Source organism: Bos mutus, chromosome 11, assembly GCF_027580195.1.
Source record: "Bos mutus isolate GX-2022 chromosome 11, NWIPB_WYAK_1.1, whole genome shotgun sequence".
Lineage (NCBI taxonomy): Eukaryota > Metazoa > Chordata > Mammalia > Artiodactyla > Bovidae > Bos > Bos mutus.
In genome coordinates this window covers 76,054,613-76,078,848 of record NC_091627.1, presented here as the reverse complement: position 1 = coordinate 76,078,848, position 24,236 = coordinate 76,054,613, and the positions used below count along the sequence as shown (strand labels likewise).

At 36.8% G+C, this 24,236-nt stretch overlaps 1 protein-coding gene across 4 annotated transcripts in view; it reads left to right on the top strand.

Annotated features, from left to right (window-relative positions):
• Positions 1-24,236, top strand: part of FOXN2 (forkhead box N2) — a 60,889-nt gene that overhangs the window by 15,872 nt on the left and 20,781 nt on the right. For 3 of the 4 annotated variants that reach the window (XM_070379615.1, XM_070379612.1, XM_070379613.1), the window contains one exon: positions 18,453-19,003. In XM_070379615.1, coding sequence (XP_070235716.1) covers positions 18,467-19,003 — 537 coding nt within the window. In that variant the 5' untranslated portion in view covers positions 18,453-18,466. Of the gene's footprint in view, positions 1-4,787; positions 4,897-18,452; positions 19,004-24,236 lie in introns of those variants that run through there. The other variant, XM_070379614.1, reaches the window with a different exon arrangement.

Genomic DNA, 24,236 nt, shown 5'->3' with positions numbered 1-24,236 from the left:
AATGTCTTAAGAGCATGTAAAAAGACATAATTAGAGATTGTACGTGTATAAAATTAAATATAACCAAATATTATACTCATTTGTCACAAGTTTTAGCAATTTGGATGTTTAAAATGTTTATAGTGAGACTGATTTTAAATAGGAAGCTAGACTAGTAGGGTGAAAATGGTGAGAAACAGCTTTGTTTGTAGTTCAGATGCTGCCATATAGCTTGAGATTATCCATCCCTTGCTTTAAGCATGGGACTGACTGGAAGCCTTCTTCAGGGCCTCTTGGTATGATTGCTCAAGAGGGTTTCAACTTCTTTCCATTTCTAGTAGAACATAACAGATGGCGTGGTTCCTTTTCACTCCAGTGTAGTAAAAGTTTTTTAGAAACAGCAAAATGATTTTTCTCATTTATCCTTTCTGTATAATGAGGAAAGAAATATTCAGTGATGTTCAGGGGTATAAGAAAAAAATAAATTGTGATAAATTTGCTTCCTGGTGGTTCAGATGGTAAAGAATCTGCCTGCAATGCAGGAGACCCAGGTTTGATGCCTGGGTCAGGAAGAGCCCCTGGAGAAGGGAATGACTACCTACTTCAATTATCTTGTCTGGAGAATTCCATGGACAGAGGAGCCTGGCATAGTACATGGGGGTCACAAAGAGTCAGACATGGCTGAGCAACTAACACAAATGCACATCAAAAATTAGCTATTTTTTGATATCTTTTTTCAATACTACTCTTCATTTCCTAAAAACAATTATTATATGATATAATGAATTAAATATAAATTTACAATTAAAAATTGTCTTACAAACAACTTACAGATATAGGGTTCTAAGAACTATGATATAGGTAAGATAAAAACTTAATTAAAATTGAAAAATGTAACATGAAACTCTAGAATAATTTGAAAAGGACTTTTAAAAATTATTAAACACATTTATAGAACTGAATTAATTGCAATTAAGTCCTTATTTGCCATGGATTTATTTTAATAAGGTATACATGAAAAAGCTTTTATGTTCATGGGAATTGCTGGACTGAGAGCCTGATTTTGGGGGTTGTTTAATTTTATATACATGAGTCCATATTTTTAAGGTACTATAGATATTATCCAGAAACTTACAATATAGTAATATCTTGAAAGAAATTATTTTGTATATTTTAACTTGGTGAGAATTCTGTCGATTCAGGATAGTAGATTCTGAACTAGTTGGATATAAATAAAGCTATGTATGTAGATGGGGCTTCCCTGGTGGCTCAGTAATAAAGAATCCACCTGCCAATACCAAAGACCCAGGTTTGATCCCTGGGTCAGGAAGATACCTGAAGAAGGAAATGGCAATCCACTCCAGTATTCTTGCCTGGGAAATCCCATGGACAGAGGAGCCTGATGGGCTATGGTCCACGGGACTGCATGAGTTGGACATGACTTACCGACTAAACAACGACATGTATGTATGTATATTATTGTCCTGTTTGATTATAGCATTATATTGCCACTGCCTCTTTTATTATTCAGAATGTCATTACTAGTGAAAGCTTAGCATACTTCATTTCATAGGTAGTGTACTTGGTTTGTTTGTTTTTATATATAAATTATTGTGTATTAGAATGTTAGCATTAGGCAGAGCTGTTAATAAAGGAACGTAAACTCTTCAGGGGCTATTAATAGCAATCAACTTTAAAAAGTTCTGAAAGTTTATATATGGTTTAAATTCTTTTAGATTATTAAACTAGAAAGATTTGAAGAAAGATTCTGTCATGCGGCACGATTGGTAAAAGATTGACATAACAGAGTTCATGGAAACAGTAAAAGGAAGTGAAAGTCACATCATAAAGAACATGATGAAACTGTTATTGCAGCACTCTTCTGAGAAGTCCTAATTTGTGCCATACCAGCGGGTGTCATTAGTTTAGAAGGAGGCCCTCCTTAATGCTAGAACTTTTTTAAAACTTCTAAACTTTAGAACATAAAATATTGTTATGGATCTTATACTCTACTTTTTAAATTTGAGAGATACAACATTTATATATATATACTGCTTTAGAAAGAAAGCTAATAATAGTTTAAAAATTAATCATAGTAATAATAATTAGACTTTCCTGGTGGCTCAGACAGTAAAGCATCTAGTATTAATTACCAGCTAGTATTCATTGTGTCCTTACTCTCTACCTCTGTTCTAAGTCCTTTATATTCTCATTTAGTTTGTACTGACAATCTTATGAAAGTAGGTACTGTTAGAATTCTACATTGATAGGTCTTCTAGTCTGTTGAGTAGCAGAGCTGGATTTGAACCCAGGAGTATCTCTTCACAACTCATGCTTCCTCTTAAACCCTCTGCTTCACTGCCACCAGATTCTAATATTAATAATAATGATTTCTATTTTATGACTTATAATATGAAATTGTCTTATCTTTCACAATTTTAACTTCAAATGTACTGCCTCCTCACGTTTCTATTCATTATTTTCTAGTATTACATACATTTATTCCTTTCTCAAGGAAGAAGCCTTTCATTGTATAGTTGTACACTATTTTACCATATAACTAACAACTGTGACAACAGACCTGTGAGTGTAGTAGGAATAAAAGGTTTCTTCTTGAAGGACCAGGAGAGATCATTCTGAATAGTATAACTTTTATACCTCTCTTTTTCTCTTTTATCACATTACTTTATGTAAAGACATTATACTCATAATCCAATATAGCTAATATGTTATCTTTGGAATATATTTAAAATTCCTATATGCATTTAGGTATTTCTGGCATTTTAAAGTTCATATTATAGTATATTTCCTGCTTAACAGGAGATTATTTATTCTGTATCCTCAACTGTTAAATTATAAGTAGACAAAAAGGGTCTCCTAAGTAGTTGGGAAGAAACTTTCAAAGTTTATGCACTAAATTCATGTACCTTAATGTGGACTCTTTGCCCTTATCAAATCTGTATGAAATTCTAATGAAACTTAGCTGGCTTTCCAGTCTATAGCAGATAATGTTTCTATAATTGTATTTCCATGTTTTTAATAGAATGCTCTGAAAGCCAAATTTTCTTTTAACCCATTGAGTGGTAAAACATAATATGAACTGATAGAAGACTATTGATGGTCTTTATTTACTCCCTTCTTAGTGTGAATATACATTTTTCTGCAGAAATATTAACATCTTTCTTATGGGGTCCTGTCTCAGACCTCAATGACACGTCGTATAACATATCACATATACATCGTAGTCTCTTTCTAAAATCCAAAATACTCTATAAATTCTGAAATATATCTGCCTTCAAGGATATTAGATAAGGGATCATATACCTGTGTAATCAGATACAGTGACTACAGTACAACTGAGAACTAGCATATAGAACTAAGATTAGTCCAGTAACTCAAGCATAGCAAATGTGAGACCTTTCAGTGTAAAGCAGTGTTTGTAACTGGAATAATACATAGATCTCTTTTAAAGAAAATAATTATAGATTCCATTTTTAGAATCACTGACTTTAGTATCTGAAGTAAGTTTATTTTTGTCTTTTTTTCCTTTATATTGCTTCTGAAATGAAAGCACAAAATGAAAATTTTTAAAACTTGTGTCCCCGAGAGTTTATCCATGGCGCATACTAATTGAGAAATACTGAGAAAGTGGCAAATAGTCCTATATACTTGAACAATCCCTGTGAGTATTATTCTTTGCCAAATCTTTGTTTACAATAGCTTGAATCATGTATGTGTTAAGTCGCTTCAGTTGGGTCCGAGTCTTTGTGACCCTATGGACTATAGCCCACCAGGCTCCTCTGTCCATGGGATTCTCCAGGCAAAAATACTGCAGTGGGTCGTCATGCCCTCCTCCAGGGAGTCTCCCAACCCAGGGATCAAACCTGCATCTTCTGTGGCTCCTGCATTGCAGGCAGATTCTTTACTGCTGAGCCACGGGAGAAGCCCTTCATATATGCAACTAGGAGATATACAAACATTAGTGGAGTTGGGAAGGCTAAGATTTTTCTTGCAAGCCACCAAGCATTTCTGAACACTTTGAGTGTTTTTGCTATGTGCCAGACAGCCTGGCACTTGGATGAAGAGGTGAGAGGAAAGTGGAGCAGGGTTGGGATGGAGAGAGTGGGCTTCGGAAAACGCAGGTGTTGTCCTGGATGCACTGCCTCACAGGAAATGGTTTTGGCAAAATCACTGGTTCTGAGGCTCTTTCTTCCACAGTAAAATGAAAGGGTTGGAGTATATCTCTTGGCCCCTGTTCGCTTTGGTGTTCTGTGACCTGCTGCCATGGAAACAATACAAACATTGAAGTGGGGCTTAAACCTCACCTTCCACTTGGAACCACATTTTCCCTTTGACTCCTAAGGCTTCTAGATCTGCCTCAACTATGAGGGACATTAGAGGAAAGGACACAAAGGTAGACTGAGTCAAGACCTGCCAGTGGGGGCCCCAGTGAGGATCGGGCCCCCAGCGTGAATCATAGTTAAGGGGTCAAAATGTTTTTCCTATATTTAAAAAGTATGATTTTTAAAGGGGATGAGAAGAAGCACCCTCTTGAACAAAAAATGTACACCTGACTTTTAATTACTACCTTTCACCTCCAGGGAACTGTCTTCTACCTACGACCAGCTGGCAATCACTGTCATTACGAGCAACTCTTAGTGATAGTAAGTCAAAGTTCCCAAATGTAGGGAAGCAGAAGAAACTTAAGAACCAGTGCTCTGAAATATGGGATAATTTACTTCAGAGATATTTCCATCAGAAACTAATGTTAACATGTGTTTCCAGCGACATGGCGAACTAAGTACCTGGAGCAGCCTTTCTGCTGAAAACAACCTAAAATGCTGGATCAAATTCATCAGTGCTCATGCCCAAAAGTAAAGACTGTTTAAACCAAATATTAATTGGAAACCCAGTGAGGTAAGCTGAGTACTGAAGCTGGCTGTTGCCTTGAAGGTATTTACCAAGTCAAGTGAGCTTCTGTTTTCATGGCCTTGTGGGGGCTCAGGGATCATGAATCAAAACCCAGAGCCAGCTAAAGTAAAAACATTTAGGTCTTCCCCGGTAATAGCGCTTTACCATAGGTATAAGAGTGATCTAGAAATTCTTTCCCAACAAAGAAAGTTATCTTTCTAGAATATTGCTGTGAACAGGAAAAATAAATCTCTACTGAAAATTTGTTACCACAAACCAGCCCTGACACTTGTTTGCAGCTTGAATTCACATTTGACCGCAAGCTAAGAATTTTAACTGATCCTGGATTGTTGCTACTCCCAGGGGCCTGACAGAAGTAGCACAAATCATAATCGTGAAAGAATTCCTGTTGGTAAAGTTTTAATGAAAAAATGAGATGCTTAAAATAAAAGTTTACAAACCATCTAAGGAAATAGGGCACAATGTAAGAGAATCTGTATTCAGACCTACAGTTAGATCATGTCTTGGGGTTATCAGATATAAAATATAAAAGAAGTATATCTAATATGTTCAATGAGGAAAAGAGCAAACATTTTGTAAAAGAATCAGAAGTTCTAGAAATGGAAATATATAGTAACTGAAATTAGAATACAAGGGATAGATAAAAGCAAATAGACCCCATTGGAGAAAAAAATGATATAACAAAAGATAAACCTGAAGAAATACAGAGAGACAAGAAAATGAAAATTATAAAAGAGGTTAGTAAAGGGGAAATATTTGAGAAAACATGGAGCGCTTTGAAAGGATTATCAGTTTTCGATAGCAATAATGGAAATAGAGACCATGAAACTAATAAACTCAGTGAAAATAAATCTAGAAACTGACCTACTCTGAAACTGAAGTGAAAGTGTTACTCCCTCAGTTATTTCCAACTCTTTGCGACCCCATGGATTGTAGCCTGCCAGGCTCCTCTGTTCATGGATTCTTCAGGCAAGAATACTGGAGTGGGTTGCCATTGAACTACTCTAATTCAACCCAGAATTCTATAGCTAGCAAAAAAAATAACTTTTGAGAACAAGGGCCAAGTAAAGACATGCTCAGAGAAATTTGAAAGATCACTAGCAGACCGCTTTTTTTTTTTAGATTGAAGTATGATTGATTCAGTGTTAATTTCTGCTTTTTAGCAAAGTGATTCAGGTGTACATATATGTATATTCTTTTTCATTTTCTTTTCCATTATGGTTTATGAAAGGATATTGAATATAGTTGCCTGTGTGATAAAATAGGACCTTGTTTATCCATTCTGTATATAATCATTTGTGTCTGCTAAATCCAAACTCTCATGCTGTCCCTCCCCCACCTCCCTAGCAGACCATTTAAAATAGAAGGAAAATGGTCATTGAAAGTCTGAGATTCAGGAAGGAATGATGATCAAAGGACAGTGGTAAGTGTATGTTAAAGAAGTGTAATTTAATTTTCAAAACTTGTATAAACAACAATAATAGTGTCTTAAAAGACGCTTACTCCTTGGAAGGAAAGTTATGACCAACCTAAATAGCATATTCAAAAGCAGAGACATTACTTTGCCAACAAAGGTTCGTCTAGTCAAGGCTGTGGTTTTTCCTGTGGTCATGTATGGATGTGAGAGTTGGACTGTGAAGAAGGCTGAGCGCCCAAGAATTGATGCTTTTGAAGTGTGGTGTTGGAGAAGACTCTTGAGAGTCCCTTGGACTGCAAGGAGATCCAACCAGTCCATTCTGAAGGAGATCAGCCCTGGGATTTCTTTGGAAGGAATGATGCTAAAGCTGAAACTCCAGTACTTTGGCCACCTCATGGGAAGAGTTGACTCATTGGAAAAGACTCTGATGCTGGGAGGGATTGGGGGCAGGAGGAGAAGGGGACGACAGAGGATGAGATGGCTGGATGGCATCACGGACTCGATGGACGTTGAGTCTGAGTGAACTCCGGGAGTTGGTGATGGACAGGGAGGCCTGGCGTGCTGCGATTCATGGGATTGCAAAGAGTCGGACACGACTGAGCGACTGAACTGAACTGAACTGATGGGGTTAAAAAAAGCTAGAACGAAAACAGCAGTTATTTTAGTTATCTACTAAATGCCAGTTATTTTATAAACTGGGAGGAGGTGATTTGAGCTAGTATTCAAAAGATCTTTTTATTACTGAGGAGAAGATTAAAAGTAACTTTGGATTTTGATAAGTATGTGTGGTAGAAAATTTTAAGTAACACTTAAGTAATAGAAATACATAACTTCCAAACTAGTAGATGATGAAAAGATGGAACCAGAAAAAAATAATCCCAAAGAAGGCAAGCGGGATAAGAGAGAAGAAAACAGAATGCAATAATAAGATGATACAAGTAAATCTCATATCAGTGCCTTACATTTTAAAATGTTTAGCTATATGGGAGTTAGTACAGACTACAAAGAAACAATGAAGAAGGAAATGGCAACCCACTCCAATATTCTTGCCTGGAGAGACACATGGACAGAGGAGCCTGGTGGGCTACAGTCCATGGGGTTGCAAAGAATCAGACATGACTTAGTGACTAAACAACAAAGAAACAAAAGGAAAACATGTTGTAGGTAAAATGATGGAAAAAGATATACCAGGCAAATATTGCTGCTGCTGCTGCTGCTGCTAAGTCACTTCGGTCGTGTCCGACTCTGTGCAGCCCCATAGATGGCAGCCCACCAGGCTGCCCCATCCCTGGGATTCTCCAGGCAAGAACACTGGAGTGGGTTGTCATTTCCTTCTCCAAAAGCATGAAAGTGAAAAGTGAAAGTGAAGTTGCTCAGTCGTGTCCGACTCTTAGCGACCGCATGGACTGCAGCCCACCAGGCTCCTCCATCCATGGGATTTTCCAGGCAAGAGTACTGGAGTGGGGTGCCATTGCCTTCTCCAGGCAAATATTAATGAAATGAAAACGGGGATGTCATTTGAAATAGACTTTTAAGGCAAGTAGAATTACTAGAGATAAAAGAGTTGATACACAACAGTATATGTTTCACTTCTCCATCAATATATAGAAGTTTTAAATTTGTATGCAACTAATACTGAAAACCACAAATAAAATATATTAATACCACAAGGAAAAATTGACAAATTTCACCAGTGTAGTGGGAGATTGTAATATATCTAACTCATTAATTGGTAAAGAGAGCAAACCGCCCCCCCCCCCAAAAAAAATCAGGAATATAGAAAACTTAAACAATGTAGTTAACAAGCTTGATCCAATGGACATATATTGCATCCAATCACTGTAGAAACATCAGCTGAATCATCATGAAAATCAACACCTACTGGACCATCAAGCAAGTTTCAACAAATTTCAGAGGGTTAGTATGCTATAAATCATTAAAGTTAGAAATCAATAAGAAAAAAAATCCCATGGAAATTAAAATATATTCTGTTAAATAACTTACATATGAAAAAGGAAATGTTAATGGAACTCTTGCTGCCCTTTGTCTAGAAAGTGTTAAGTCATTCCTCAATTTTGCGTGTGGCAAACACAATCCTGAGAAATGGGTCACATAAAGGTCTTTCATTCTTGGCATGCCTAGTGAGAATGTTAGAGTGCTAAGAGCCAATGATGGGTTGGTTCTCCCAACAGAAAAGACAAAATTTTTAGTAAATGATGCTGGAACAATTGTGTATTCATATGTAAAAAATGAAATTGAATTTAAAAAAATACATCCATACATTTTGGGGGTGAAACTGAAGACTTAAATGTGAAAGGTAAAAGCTATAATACATATAGAAGACAGTATGGGATAAAACTTCTATGAATTTTGTATACAGAAGAAATTCTTAAATGAGAAACACTATAGTAACTATATAAAGAAAAGAGTTAATTCACCCTGTTAAAGTTGAGAACCTTTTCATTAATAGGCAACAAAAAGACAAGCCATATAAATAGGGAAAGATATTTGCATTACATATAAAAATTAGTATCCAAACAATACAAATGGCTTCAGTAGACACTTAATGGAAAGGGGCACACACACAAAAATTTTATATATATATATATATATATATACACACACACACACACACGTTTGCCTTCTAGGTTTCTTTTTGTATGTGAAGAGATAGTCAACTCCATTAATAATATGGGCAATGCAAATTATACCACAAGGAGATACAAATTCACAGTCATCAGGTTGGCAAAAATTTTTTTTGATGGGTTCATGGAGCAAACAGTATACTTGTACATTCCTGGTAGTAATCTGTCCTTAGCAGTTAAAGTTGAAGAAAAGAATACTCTGACCCAGTGACTCTGCTGCTTCACATGTATTGTGCTTTTAGAATTTCAGAAAACTTGTTTACAGTTGTGTTCCAAGGGATATAAACAAGGATGTCTATAGCAATACTACTTTTTTTTTTTTTTTTTTTTTTTGCATTTTATTTTATTTTATTTTATTTTTTTGGTTTTTTCTCCAATTTTATTTTATTTTTAAACTTTACATAATTGTATTAGTTTTGCCAAATATCAAAATGAATCCGCCACAGGTATACATGTGTTCCCCATCCCGAACCCTCCTCCCTCCTCCCTCCCCATACCATCCCTCTGGGCCGTCCCAGTGCACCAGCCCCAAGCATCCAGCATCATGCATCGAACCTGGACTGGCAACTCATTTCCCACATGATACTTTACATGTTTCATTGCCATTCTCCCAAATCTTCCCACCCTCTCCCTCTCCCACAGAGTCCATAAGACCGTTCTATACATCAGTGTCTCTTTTGCTGTCTCGTACACCGGGTTATTGTTACCATCTTTCTAAATTCCATATATATGCGTTAGTATACTGTATTTATGTTTTTCCTTCTGGCTTACTTCACTCTGTATAATAGGCTCCAGTTTCATCCACCTCATTAGAACTGATTCAAATGTATTCTTTTTAATGGCTGAGTAATACTCCATTGTGTATATGTACCACAGCTTTCTTATCCATTCATCTGCTGATGGACATCTAGGTTGCTTCCATGTCTTGGCTATTATAAACAGTGCTGCGATGAACATTGGGGTACACGTGTCTCTTTCCCTTCTGGTTTTCTCAGTGTGTATGCCCAGCAGCAGTGGGGTTGCTGGATCATAAGGCAGTTCTATTTCCAGTTTTTAAGGAATCTCCACACTGTTCTCCATAGTGGCTGTACTAGTTTGCATTTCCACCAACAGTGTAAGAGGGTTCCCTTTTCTCCACACCCTCTCCAGCATTTATTATTTGTAGACTTTTGGATCGCAGCCATTCTGACTGGTGTGAAATGGTACCTCATAGTGGTTTTGATTTGCATTTCTCTGATAATGAGTGATGTTGAGCATCTTTTCATGTGTTTGTTAGCCATCTGTATGTCTTTTTGGAGAAATGTCTATTTAGTTCTTTAGCCCATTTTTTGATTGGGTCGTTTATTTTTCTGGAGTTGAGCTGTAGGAGTTGCTTGTATATTTTTGAGATTAGTTGTTTGTCGGTTGCTTCATTTGCTATTATTTTCTCCCATTCTGAAGGCTGTCTTTTCACCTTGCTAATAGTTTCCTTTGATGTGCAGAAGCTTTTAAGGTTAATTAGGTCCCATTTGTTTATTTTTGCTTTTATTTCCAATATTCTGGGAGGTGGGTCATAGAGGATCCTGCTGTGATGTATGTCGGAGAGTGTTTTGCCTATGTTCTCCTCTAGGAGTTTTATAGTTTCTGGTCTTACGTTTAGATCTTTAATCCATTTTGAGTTTATTTTTGTGTATGGTGTTAGAAAGTGGTCCAGTTTCATTCTTTAGCAATACTACTTGTAATAGCCCCGAACATAAACATAAATGTCTAAAGAGTGTAATAAATTGTGGTATATTCATAAAGTAGAATGTAAGTCATCTGTAAAAAAAATGAATGAATTACTGCTGCAGTAATGTTAATGAATTTGGTGGACAGGAAAACAAGCTTCAGTACAACTCAATTTTGTAAGATGTGTGAAAAATTTAGAGGGCTAAGTAATAAATATTCAAGGATTCTAATTATAAAGGAAAAAAATTTCATTTGCTTTGTCTTTGATACAGTCAATTAAAATGTGAACAGATTAAGTCATAAAAATCTACGTGGTTTTAAACAACACTGTACGTTTAGGAGGTTTCTTAGTTATTTTGGGCAACAAAAAAGCTCTCAGTGTGATCTCTAATACCTTTAATTCAGCATCTTGTAACACTGAAAATTCACTGCCTCGGTTTCCCTTATTTATTCTCTGTCAAGCATTTCCTCTCAGACAAGTATTATTAATAATACAAACCTAAGCAAAAGTGCTCTCCTCTAACATTTTGAGATGTGATCTAAGAATTTCAATATGAAATCTTATTTTTCTTGCCCTGAAGTTGAGTATCACTGTATCATTGAACACGATATGCAGACATGCAGTTCCCTGTTAGACACCTTTAGAGATGTATGAGCTGCATAGTTGAAAAAAATGTGGTGCATTTTAATACTGAGCCCTCTTCTCAAGATACTGCATGACCGATACACAGTGAAACTCTAGGCAGGGGCTCAAATAATACTGGGATTATTTGAACTCTCCACTTTAAAAATTGTCCTTGTGAGAGAAAATTCTGTTCTTTCCTGAAGTGTAGATTTAGAGTCAGAAATGTGTATTTTGCTAAATTGTCTTGTACATTTACTTCCTTTTTTTTTTTTTGTAGCAGTGTCTTGGTTTTAGAAATCGGATAGTGAATGTATTCATTATTTGAGTTATGTTAGTTCCACACCTAATAAATTAGGATACATTTTTCTTTCTTTTTGGCTGTGCGGCATCTTCATTGCTGCACGCAGGGTTTCTCTAGTTTTGGCAAGCAGGGACTACTCTCTAGTGTGGTGTGCAGGCAGGCTTCTCATTGCAGAGGCTTCTCTTGTTGCTGAGCATGGGCTGTAGGGCATGCAGGCTTCAGTAGCTGCAGCACATGGGCTAAGTAGTTGGCAGCTCCAAGACTCCAGAGCACAGGCTCAGTAGTTTTGGCATACGGCCTTAAGTTGCTCCTTAAGACATGTGGGATCCTCCCAGGTCAGGGATCAAACCCCTGTCTCCTGCACTGGCATGTAGACTGTTAACCACTCTTTCCCTGAGCCACCAGGGGAAGCCTAGGATATATTTTTCAAATCCCACATTTTCTAGGCTTAACTGCCTATTTTGAGTGACATTTATTATGTATAACAATTATATTTGGTTGATTGAAGTATTGTTCTTAAAAGATTACTGAAAGGAAGTATTACATCACTAGTCCAGATTTCCTTTTATTTCTGTACTTATTTTGCTTTATGAATCAAACTTCCATGCATATTATTATCTGCTACTGAATATTTTCAGTTCATTTTAAGAAGTAGTTTCATAAAAACTTAAAGCTAAAAGTTTTCTTGATTTTGGTGTAGAATATATAGACCTTTTGTTACAGTGTTACATATTACATATTTCTGAAAACACTATGGGCAGGTGATATGGGTCACACCCAAAACTTGCAAAGCTTTGTAACCAGAACACTAACAGAAGTAAATCTTAATAAGAATGCTAGAATATTTTAAAAAATACATTAAATCTATTACAAGTAAAGAAATATTACAGTCAACCTGAGATTTAAAAAAAAAAAAACTAAGATAGCCTGATTGAAGGGTGTGCAAGGAAAGATTGAAGCTACAGGGTTATGGAGGCAGTAAAATGCATAAAGATCTGGAGAGGAGATTTCATTAAGTATTTTCTAGAAAATGCATGTGGCCAAGCTGTGCCAAGAGGAGGAAAATGGGTTGAAAGAGAATTGTGTACAGTTCTGTATCATCAGCAGCTTACTGCTTTCCACTATGTTAGCTTATTTCAGGTTTAGCTTTTATTAGTTAGTAGTGTAAAGACATAGGCTGAGAAAAATCATGTACAAACCTATGTGATTCTCACATTGTACTAAAATCTTTTACCCACATACCAGTGAGCTAAATTGTGTTACAGAAAAGCTTAGTAACAAAGTAAACTGTACTAAGAATATGAGAGGTAGCTTCTGTTTCTTGACTAGAGGCCTTTGATCAGACTGACTGTTTTGTGATTTTGTTTTGTGTGAAATGGAAATACAACTAAAAATAATCTAACACAACCTTTTCTGCCTTGAGTATATTGTTTTAATTTTAAACTATAAAAGTAATAAACATCTTAAACACTGGAAAATATAACAAAGAAAAAAATTACCAAGTTATTATATAAACCACTGTTCAGATCAGATCAGTCGCTCAGTCGTGTCCGACTCTTTGCGACCCCATGAATCGCAGCACGCCAGGCCTCCCTATCCATCACCAACTCCCAGAGTTCACTCAGACTCATGTCCATCGAGTCAGTGATGCCATCCAGCCATCTCATCCTCTGTCGTCCCCTTCTCCTCCTGCCCCCAATCCCTCCCAGCATCAGAGTCTTTTCCAATGAGTCAACTCTTCCCATGAGGTGGCCAAAATACTGGAGTTTCAGCTTTAGCATCATTCCTTCCAAAGAAATCCCAGGGCTGATCTCCTTCAGAATGGACTGGTTGGATCTCCTTGCAGTCCAAGGGACTCTCAAGAGTCTTCTCCAACACCACAGTTCAAAAGCATTAATTCTTCGGCGCTCAGCCTTCTTCACAGTCCAACTCTCACATCCATACATGACCACAGGAAAAACCACAGCCTTGACTAGACGAACCTTTGTTGGCAAAGTAATGTCTCTGTTTTTGAATATGCTATCTAGGTTGGTCATAACTTTCCTTTCAAGGAGTGCTGCTAAGTCACTTCAGTCGTGTCCGACTCTGTGCGACCCCATAGACGGCAGCCCACCAGGCTCCCCCATCCCTGGGATTCTCCAGGCAAGAACACTGGAGTGGGTTGCCATTTCCTTCTCCAATGCGTGAAAGTGAAGTCGCTCAGTCGTGTCCAACTCTTAGTGACCCCCTGGACTGCAGCCCACCAGGCTCCTCTGTCCATGGGATTTTCCAGGCAAGAGTACTGGAGTGGGGTGCCATTGCCTTCTCCGCTTCCAAGGAGTAAGCGTCTTTTAATTTCATGGTTGCAGTCACCATCTGTAGTGATTTTGGAGCCCAGAAAAATAAAGTCTGACACTGTTTCCACTGTTTCTCCATCTATTTCCAATGAAGTGATGGGACCGGATGCCATGATCTTCGTTTTCTGAATGTTGAGCTTTAAGCCAACTTTTTCACTCTCCACTTTCACTTTCATCAGGAGGCTTTTTAGTTCCTCTTCACTTTCTGCCCTAAGGCTGGTGTCATCTGCATATCTGAGGTTATTGATATTTCTCCAGGCAATCTTGATTCCAGCTTGTGTTTCTTCCAGTCCAGCGTTTCTCATGATGTACTCTGCATATAAGTTAAATAAACAGGGTGACAATATACAGCCTTGACGAACTCCTTTTCCTATTTGGAACCAGTCTGTTGTTCCAGGTCCAGTTCTAACTGTTCTGACCTGCATACAAATTTCTCAAGAGGCAGATCAGGTGGTCTGGTATTCCCATCTCTTTCAGAATTTTCCACAGTTTATTGTGATCCACACAGTCAAAGGCTTTGGCATAGTCAAAGCAGAAATAGATGTTTTTCTGGAACTCTCTTGCTTTTTCCATGATCCAGTGGATGTTGGCAATTTGATCTCTGGTTCCTCTGCCTTTTCTAAAACCAGCTTGAACATCAGGAAGTTCACGGTTCACATATTGCTGAAGCCTGGCTTGGAGAATTTTGAGCATTACTTTACTAGCGTGTGAGATGTGTGCAATTGTGTGGTAGTTTGAGCATTCTCTGGCATTGCCTTTCTTTGGGATTGGAATGAAAACTGACCTTTCCAGTCCTATGGCCACTGCTGAGTTTTCCAAATTTGCTGGCATATTGAGTGCAGCACTTCCACAGCATCATCTTTCAGGATTTGGAATAGCTCAACTGGAATTCCATCACCTCCACTAGCTTTGTTCATAGTGATGCTTTCTAAGGCCCACTTGACTTCACATTTCAGGATGTCTGGCTCTAGGTCAGTGATCACACCATCATGATTATCTGGGTCGTGAAGATCTTTTTTGTACAGTTCTTCTGTGTATTCTTGCCATCTCTTCTTAATATCTTCTGCTTCTGTTAGGTCCATACCATTTCTGTCCTTTATCGAGCTCATCTTTGCATGAAATGTTCCTTTGGTATCTCTGATTTTCTTGAAGAGATCCCTAGTCTTTCCCATTCTGTTGTTTTCCTCTATTTCTTTGCATTGATCGCTGAAGAAGGCTTTCTTATCGTTTCTTGCTATTCTTTGGAACTCTGCATTCAGATGTTTATATCTTTCCTTTTCTCCTTTGCTTTTCGCTTCTCTTCTTTTCACAGCTATTTGTAAGGCCTCCCCAGACAGCCATTTTGCTTTTTTGCATTTCTTTTCCATGGGGATGGTCTTGATCCCTGTCTCCTGTACAATGTCACAAACCTCATTCCATAGTTGATCAGGTACTCTATCTATCAGATCTAGGCCCTTAAATCTATTTCTCACTTCCACTGTATAAACCACTGTTAGCTTCTTGTATATTTCCTACTTTTTTTTTGCCAGTTTTTAGTAAGCTTTTTTGTTTACTTCACAATCTTCAGTTTTTACTTCATAATTTTCATTTTTAATGACTGCTAAATATTAAATAGATGCGCTTTCATTTACTTAGCTATTTCTCTGTAATAAAATATATAAACTTTATAGTTTTCCTCTTTTTCATAATTCCTGGATAAACATCTGTGTGCGTGCGTGTGTTTGTGTGTGTGTAAAAGATAAGGAGAGAATATTTTCTCTGATTTAGGATTATTTCACTGGAGTAACTCATAAGTGGAAGCATTGAATCAAAGAATATGACATTTTTAATGATTCTTGGTGCATATTGCCATCTTGTTTTTCAAAATGGCCCCAAGTCCTTGCCCAAAATTGTGTTATTACAAATTTTTTTAATTGGTTGGTGATAGGGCTTCCCAGGTGGCTCAGTAGTAAAGAATCCACTTGCCAATGCAGGAGACGCAAGTTTGATCCCTGGGTCGTGGAAAAATCCTCTGGAGAAGGAAGTGGCAACCTCCTCCAGTATTCTTGCCTGAAAATCCCATGGACAGAGGAGCCTGGTGGACTATAGTCCACGAGTTCACAAAAAGTGAACAACTGAGCATTAGCATGAAACCATTGACATTAGGCAACAAAACTTGTATAATGTTACTAATTATTTGTGTTTATCAGACACTACTCTAAGTACATTATCATACTTAATGTCACATTTTTGTTTTGTATTTTTTAATAATCAGTGAAGTTGAATATTTTCTAATACATATGTTTGTTATTTATGTACTTATTTGTAGGGAAAGGTCATTTGCCTATTTATTTTGGTGGACTTGGTGTTCTAAAGTACTCGTCAAGGATAGTTTAAAAACAGCTTTTTTTCTTTCCTTGAAAATACAGTAACAACTGAAACCTAACTAAGAGGATGTCAGTCTTTCAACTTGATTTTTTAACTTTGCTTGGCTATATGTGGTGCTAGTGGTAAAGAACCGACCTGCCAATGCAGGAGACATAAGAAATGCAGGTTCAATCCCTGGGTGGGGAAGATCCCTTGGAGAAGGAAATGGCAACCCACTCCAGTATTCTTACCTGGAGAATCCCATGGACAGAGGAGCTTGGCAGGCTGCAGTCCTGGCTGGCAAAGAGTTGAACACAACTGAGGCAAAGTAACCAAGCAAGCAATGCTTTATGTAATCTTTGGCATGTTTGCTGCCATAGTATTGTCTTGCATCTTAAAGTAATGGGATTTCATTCTAAACTTGTGATTCAGAGGATGACATATTTGCAACCATTTGAATTAGTTTCTGATGAGACTGTCAACAGTATCTGTTTTAAGTAGTGTTGCTAAAAATGAACGTTCCTGAAGAAATTGAGTGTACTCGAATGGACAAAGAAGCTTGAATCTTGAACTCAGCGTAGTTTGTAATTTTGGCCTCACTTTTTGTTAGCTTTAGAACATAGGCAGTTTACTTACTTGGCTTCCATAACAGGGATTTTCAACTTTCTTATTGTAACTAGTGGGGATATTTCCTAGCATTAATGGTTTGTTTCAAAAATAAAGTAACTTTTAAAAGCAGGTAGCACAGCACTTGGTATTTGTTGCTTATAAGTTCATTTCAATTTGAAATTATAATTTGAGTGCTTCCTTATGCCCAATGTTTTGTTACGATGTATTAAAGACTCTTATCATGGGATTCACAGTGGGAGGAAAAGGACCATATGTAGAACTAAGTAATAGTGTAAATAAAATTTATGCATTTTAATTGATAGTCATTTAAGATACAATATGTAGTATTTAGTACAATGGCTTATACCCCAAATATTAGCTGATGGATGTTACTGATAATTGGGTATTCTGAGATTACATCTAATAGCTACAAGAATCCAGATTGTTTTATATCCAACATTGACCAGTTTTCATAATTAGAGAAACCTGCCAGCTATGTTTTAAATAAAATAAAATCCCGGGGTTGCTTCTCTTATTTCACTTACATAAATATAAGAAGTTTGACTAGAATAATAGTATACGTAGAGGGTTTTTCACAGAACTCGGAAGTGAGTTACCTTGATGAACCATGGAAAATGAATTAAATGGCACTTCAGTTCTGCCACTTTCCCTTTTGGTCAGTTATTCTTCCGTAGTAAGATGTTTGAATTGAAGTATGTTTCAGAAGTAAAAAAAAAAATCATTGAGAGAATAGAAATAAAAAAGGATAGCTTAGAAACAGCTTTTTTTCCTCCCCTTGAAAATACAGTGACAGTTCAAACTTGACTAAGAATGTCAACCTTTCACCATCAGTACTTGATGAGATAGTATATAGAAGGAAGAGTTAAAATACTGGAATTTACAATAATAAATACTGGAGTTTCAGCTCTCTGAAATACTGGAATTTATAATAATAAATCTGTAGTAAATATGATTTTGCTAGTAATGAATTTAGTGATTAAGAAATGTTATCTTTTTAGTATGATATACTATAAAAATATTAGAAATTATTTCTTTATAGTATTATAATCATATTTGAGGAAAGTTTATTTGGAATTACTGTTTGAGCTTATTTTAAATTTATTATCTATTTTGAGCCTTATGTATGACTGTTAATTTCACTGTAATTATAGTGAAATTATAGATGAATAGATTATAGAATTTTAGAATTCAAAGATATAATTATTCATTTTTAGTAATAGCACACATTACTTATTAGGCAGTTATTATGGGCTAGGGACTGTAATAAGTATTCAGAATACATTCAGCTTTATTAATATCACCTGTACATATTGTGCTATAGTGGGGCATTTTATTTATAGCCATTTCAAATAACATGAAATAAATTCTGTATTATAACCTTTAGCATTTGTTATGCAAATATACTTAAATATTATATGGGATATTGATTATAAAATTTCTCTGATTTGGGGATATTTAAATTTGTGTTTCCTTTTTCCATGTGCTTATGAATCTTAAGTATAACATTGGTTGATAATTGTTTCTTTTGTTACAGAACTGTAAGAGTAAATGGGTCCAGTAATTGGAATGACTCCAGAAAAGAGAGCTGAAACTCCAGGAGCTGAAAAGGTTGCAGGATTGAGCCAGATTTACAAAATGGGAAGCTTGCCTGAAGCTGTTGATGCTGCCAGGCCAAAGGCCACTCTAGTGGACAATGAGTCAGCAGATGATGAACTCACAAACTTGAACTGGCTTCACGAAAGTACTAATCTCCTAACAAACTTCAGCTTTGGAAGCGAAGGTCTTCCAATTGTTAGTCCATTGTATGACATAGAAGGAGATGATGTGCCATCCTTTGGACCGTCGTGCTATCAGAGCCAAGAAAAAAAATCAGCAACTTCAAAGCCCCCATACTCCTTTAGTCTTCTCATTTATATGGCTATTGAACACTCTCCAAATAAGTGTTTGCCAGTCAAAGAAATTTATAGCTGGATTCTGAACCGCTTCCCATATTTTGCAACTGCACCAACTGGCTGGAAGAATTCTGTTCGACATAATCTGTCCCTGAATAAATGTTTTCAGAAAGTGGAAAGAAGCCATGGCAAGGTCAGTGTTTATGAATGTTGCTATATTTAGGGAGGTGGGGGAAAATAGGACGGAGATCTTAAAATATGAGGAAGTCAAAGGAAGACAAAAAAATAGTCAAGTCAGATTACTTCAGTTTGAACTTAATTTTATTCACCATTTGCTTTCATCTCAGATGTTTTTAAGTTTCTTCAGTATTGATATAAATCTAGCAGAATTATGTTCAGTCTACTAAAGGTACAAATTAGGTATAAATTAGGAGTTTATTATTTCCTTTTTATTTTCTTTAACTTTTAAAAATTGAAGTATAGTTAATTTACAATGTTGCATTAGTTTCAGGTATACAAAAAAGTGGTTCGATTATAATTAATTAGTTTTTTTAATATCCCAACTTTCTGTTTTTAGTTTCTGTAATGTTCTTGTTGCTGTATTTATAAATTCTTATTTGTTCAATATGACAGTGTCTGCCTTAAAATTGGAATGTGGATCTTTTACATTAGTGTAATTGATACAGTTGGATTTAAATCTGTTATTGCATTATTTAAATACTTTTAAGACATTATTCTCTTGTCTTCTGGGTAGCATAGTTTGTGATGAGAAGTCTGTTGGCATTCTTTTCTTTGTTCTTTTGTTTGTAGTTTTTTTTTCCTTACTGTCCTCAAGATTTTTATCTTTATCACTACTTTTTAGCAATTTGACTATGATGTGCCTAAGTGTGTTTTTCTTTATTTTATCCTGCCTTGGTTATTCTGACATTCTTGGATCTGTGGTTTGTTGTCATTCATTAAACTTAGAAATTTGTTTCCTCATTATCTCTTCAAATATTTCTTGTGATTCACCACCTACAATGAAAATATGTTAGACCATTTGCTGTTGTCTCACCTCTTGATTGCTCTATCCCTCTTCCTACTCTTTTTTCTTTGTTTCAGTTTGGATAATTTCTATTGATCTTTGTACAGTTTTTTTCTTTCTTGTATCCATTCTGCTGATCAGCCTAATAAAATCTTCATTTTTTTTTTTAAGTATTTTCATTTTCCTTTAAAAAGTCTCCAACTTTCTGCTAAAAATTTCCCACTAGGTCTGTTAAACAAATTAATCATAGTCACAGTGTCTGTCTGATAATTTCAATATTTGGACCATCTCTGAGTCTGGTTTTGTTAATTGTTTTGTTTCCTGCTTTTGTGTGTCACATAATTTTGCATTAAATATCAGACATTGCTTGTTAAAAAATGGTAGAAACTGGAGTAAAGAATATTTCTATCAAGAAATAGATATGACTCTACTCCTGTCAGGTTGTTAGTATGGACAGGTATTGATCAATCTAGTTAATAGTTGAGTTGGGTGGGTTTTGTGGTTGTCATAGTTACCTTTGATATACCATAGTCTTTACATTACTATGGAGAGACTGCTGATACTTTGTATTTAGTGTGAGGCCTGGAATGTCAGGTGATTTTTCTTAGCTTTTGTGCTCCACCTTTATCTGTCAGTTTGTGACACATTTAGCTTAGAAGTGGGAGGGGAGTTAAATATTTCTCTCTGTAAGCTTACTCCTCCCTTAGCAGTAGATCGTTCTTCCTTGTTACTTGGTGCAAGGTTCTTGGTGTGAACAGGATAGGTTTCTTGGTTCTTCTCCAGTTTTAGTGTCAGGCAGGCTTATTGTATGCCCGTGCCTCAAGTGTGGGACGCCCTGTCTCTTCCATGAGCAGACTCCCATCCACCCAGTGAAGTCCAGAGCTGCACTTATCAATAGCCAGAGACCTCCATGTGGCTAGTGGTTGGTATACTGGAGAGAACAAATATAGGATACTTTGTCATTGTATAAGTTCCTTTTGAACAGCACTGTTCCAGCATTCAGGCCAGTTTCTTGTCCACTCCCATCATGGTAAGTAAATGTTACCTAATATCAGTGGGAAGTTCTGGGTACAAGTGAGTGACCATTTCCCAGTGGCAGCAGATCTCTGCTTTGTATCTTTGGAGCATTTGAGCATGAGCTAATTTCCTGTCTTTCTCCACATGATGTATACTGCATTGCCTAGTATCAGTAAAGTGTGAGGATAACTGGGTTTTGTACTTTTCTTCCAACAGTAGCTGTCTTTTGCTGGTGACTGGGGTGAGGGAGGGTACTTTTTCTCTCTCTCAGTGGCAGACAGCTTTTGCTTCTTGTTTGCTTTGTCCAGGGTTTAGGCAGGTTTAGTGCATCTCCCAGAGGGACACCTGATCTTACCTTATACTCACTCAGGGCCTGGAGCATGAATGAGCTATGCCTGATATCCTTGCTCTAACCACAGACCATAGTCGGCTCAACACATCTATTTCCATCTCCAAGGGTGTCTTCCTTAGGTCTCCTTGAGTATTTTGTTTTCTTACTTTTTATCGTAACTGCCACTTTTTCCATGCTGTACCAAAAGTGAAACAGCTCTTATGTTTCATCCCTCCTCACGGATCCTGTCACACCTCAAAATCAATTCTTCTTGCAGTCTAAATTCTCAGGCTCATAAAAAATTATGGTTTTGTAGATTATTTTGGTTTTTTTCTTGTTAATCTAGGAGTGTTGTTCTTTTGTAGTTTTCTGTAACCCAAGTGGCAGCAGAAAGTTCTGATATAAAAATTCTGGAATAAAAGTTTAAAAAGCAAGTAATTAAATCTTTAGATAACTGAAGGATTTCATAGGACAGTGCTGTTCAGACTTGAAAGTATCTACTGATCATCTGGGGATCTTGTTAAAATACACATTCTTCTTCAGCAAATCTAGGATGGAGACTGAGGCTTTCTAATTTCTAACAGGCTCTGAGGTGATCCTGATGCCTCTAATCCATGAGACACCCTGGGTAGCAAGGCATTTGGACACATCATTTTCTTACGATTAAAGGAGATTGTATTAGTTATCTACTGCTATGTAATAAATTGCTATTTAACACATTCTTTACTACACATGGAATATTTATGAAGGCCAGCTATGTGCTCAGCCATTAAAAAGCCTCAGCAATTTTTAAGGATCAGTCTGTTATAGCTAGCCTCCAAGGTAGCCCCCAAATGAGCCCTGCCTTCCAGTATCTGTGCCCTTGTAGAGTCCTCCTTCAGAGAAGGCGATGGTACCCCACTCCAGTACTCTTGCCTGGAAAATCCCACGGATGGAGGAGCCTGGTAGGCTGCAGTCCATGGGGTCGCAAAGAGTCGGACACGACTGAGCGATTTCACTTTCACTTTTTACTTTTATGCATTGGAGAAGGAAATGGCAACCCACTCCAGTGTTCTCGCCTAGAGAATCCCAGGGACAGGGGAGCCTGATGGGCTGCTGTCTATGGGGTCGCACAGAGTTGGACACAACTGAAGCAACTTAGCAGCAGCAGCAGAGTCCCCCTTCACTATGGAATTTGGCTGGTTTGTGTAACCAAGAGGATATTATGGAAATGGAGTGTGCCTTTTGAATCCAGGTCATAAAAGACATGGCTTCCATCTTGGGTTCTTGGCCAGTTAGCTATATGGGAAGTCAACTGCTATATCATAAGGACATTTAAATAGCCCTGTGGAGAGACCCGTATGGCAAGGAAATCAGACTCAATATACATATGAGTAAGTCATTTTGGAAACGCATTCCCCTATCAGTCAGGCTCTCCTTTCAAATGACTGAAAGTGTTGAAAATTTTGTATGTATTCTTTCTACTATGCATCATTAGATTTTATTTTTTGAACTGTATCAGTTAATTCTTTTCTAGTTTTAGACCTATTGTATTTATGCTTATGGCAAGATATAAAAGAAACTAGTCATCAGCATTGGTTTTTAGTAGAAGGGTCTAAGGAAAGTATGGTATAATGGAAGCCAGTGAGGGTAAGTTTAAGTGTGAATGAGCAACAGTGTCAAATGTTGCAAAAAAAAAAAAAACTTGAAAATGGGGATATCCCTGGCAGTCCAGGGGTTAAAACTCCACACTTCCACTGCAGGGAGTGCAGGTCTGATATGGGTCAGGGAACTAAGATCCCACGTGCTGCATCTCACAGCCAAAAGAAAGAAGAAAAAAACTTGATTAGCATCAAGTAGCAGCCAAAAGATTAGAATTAAAAATATATGAACAGTGGTGTATTGCTAAATATTTAACAATTGGGTGAGGGTGAAGGTATCACTTTTGCCAATTTCCATGATATAAATATTTCTATCGTGGCCATTTTCAAGCTGCCAACATTATGTCATTAAGTGCAAAATTTGGACAAAAAGTGATAAATTCAAGTGAGATTGGGAGTGCTTGTGGTTTGTTTTTATTTTATTTTTTTAATAAACTACTGCTTGAATCAGTACCTCAAAATACTGATTTTTTTCCTTTTTCTACGTGCAAAAGGCAAGTAAGTTATACTCACTTCCATTAGGTTTGGCAACCTTGAAAAGCACTTTTTCTGATGAATAATTGTCTGGAGATGATAATCTCAAAAAAGAAAGCAAGATGACAAAGGTCCAGGTCAAACCACAGGTTGATACAGATACTTAGTCACCTGCTATGGCTGCTGCTTAGCTCCCTGCCCTCATCCATACCGTAGTTACCACTCTCAAAAGATAGGCCTAAGAATCTTGGCTTGTTATTTATGAATTTTAAAATCAGAAAAGCTAGACAAGGTGTTTTTGTTTTGTTTTTATGTTTTGAACATTAACATTGAAGTCTTAAAATCTGCTTTTCGAACTTTGTTATAAAAGCCAGACTAAAATATTTAATGTGAGAATTTAGCTGGGGAACGTGAAATCATAAGTTTTGCCTGTACAATTTCAGGCTGTACATTTTCGTAGTGTGATTTGCTTCAATAGCTGAATCCCAAGAAATGAAGTCGTGCAAGCCACCATTGAAAATTCACACTATGAGCAAGAATTATGAATGCCCTTTTAAATTCAGTGGTTCTAAAAACCACTGAAAAAGGTAGTCAAGGGGGGGAAATATTAAAATGTACAGTGCAGGTACATGAAAACATTCCAGGAATAGTGAACTTTGTTTCTTCCAATGTTCTTTACAACTTCCATTAAGATAAATCTTAAAAGTTCAAGTCTCAGTATATTCCTTATTTCTTCAGAACCTTCAGTGGTTCTTTACCAAATATGTCCAAAAGCCTTAGAGTTTCAAAATGCAAAATAGTACATGAGAGAATGCACATTTCCTGTTTCCACTGCACAAAAAAGCATTTCTTGTAATAGTCATATTCACTTTAAAATAATACTTCTTAAACTCTTTAGTATTTGTGTTCTATCATCTAAGCACAACAATAAAGAGACATA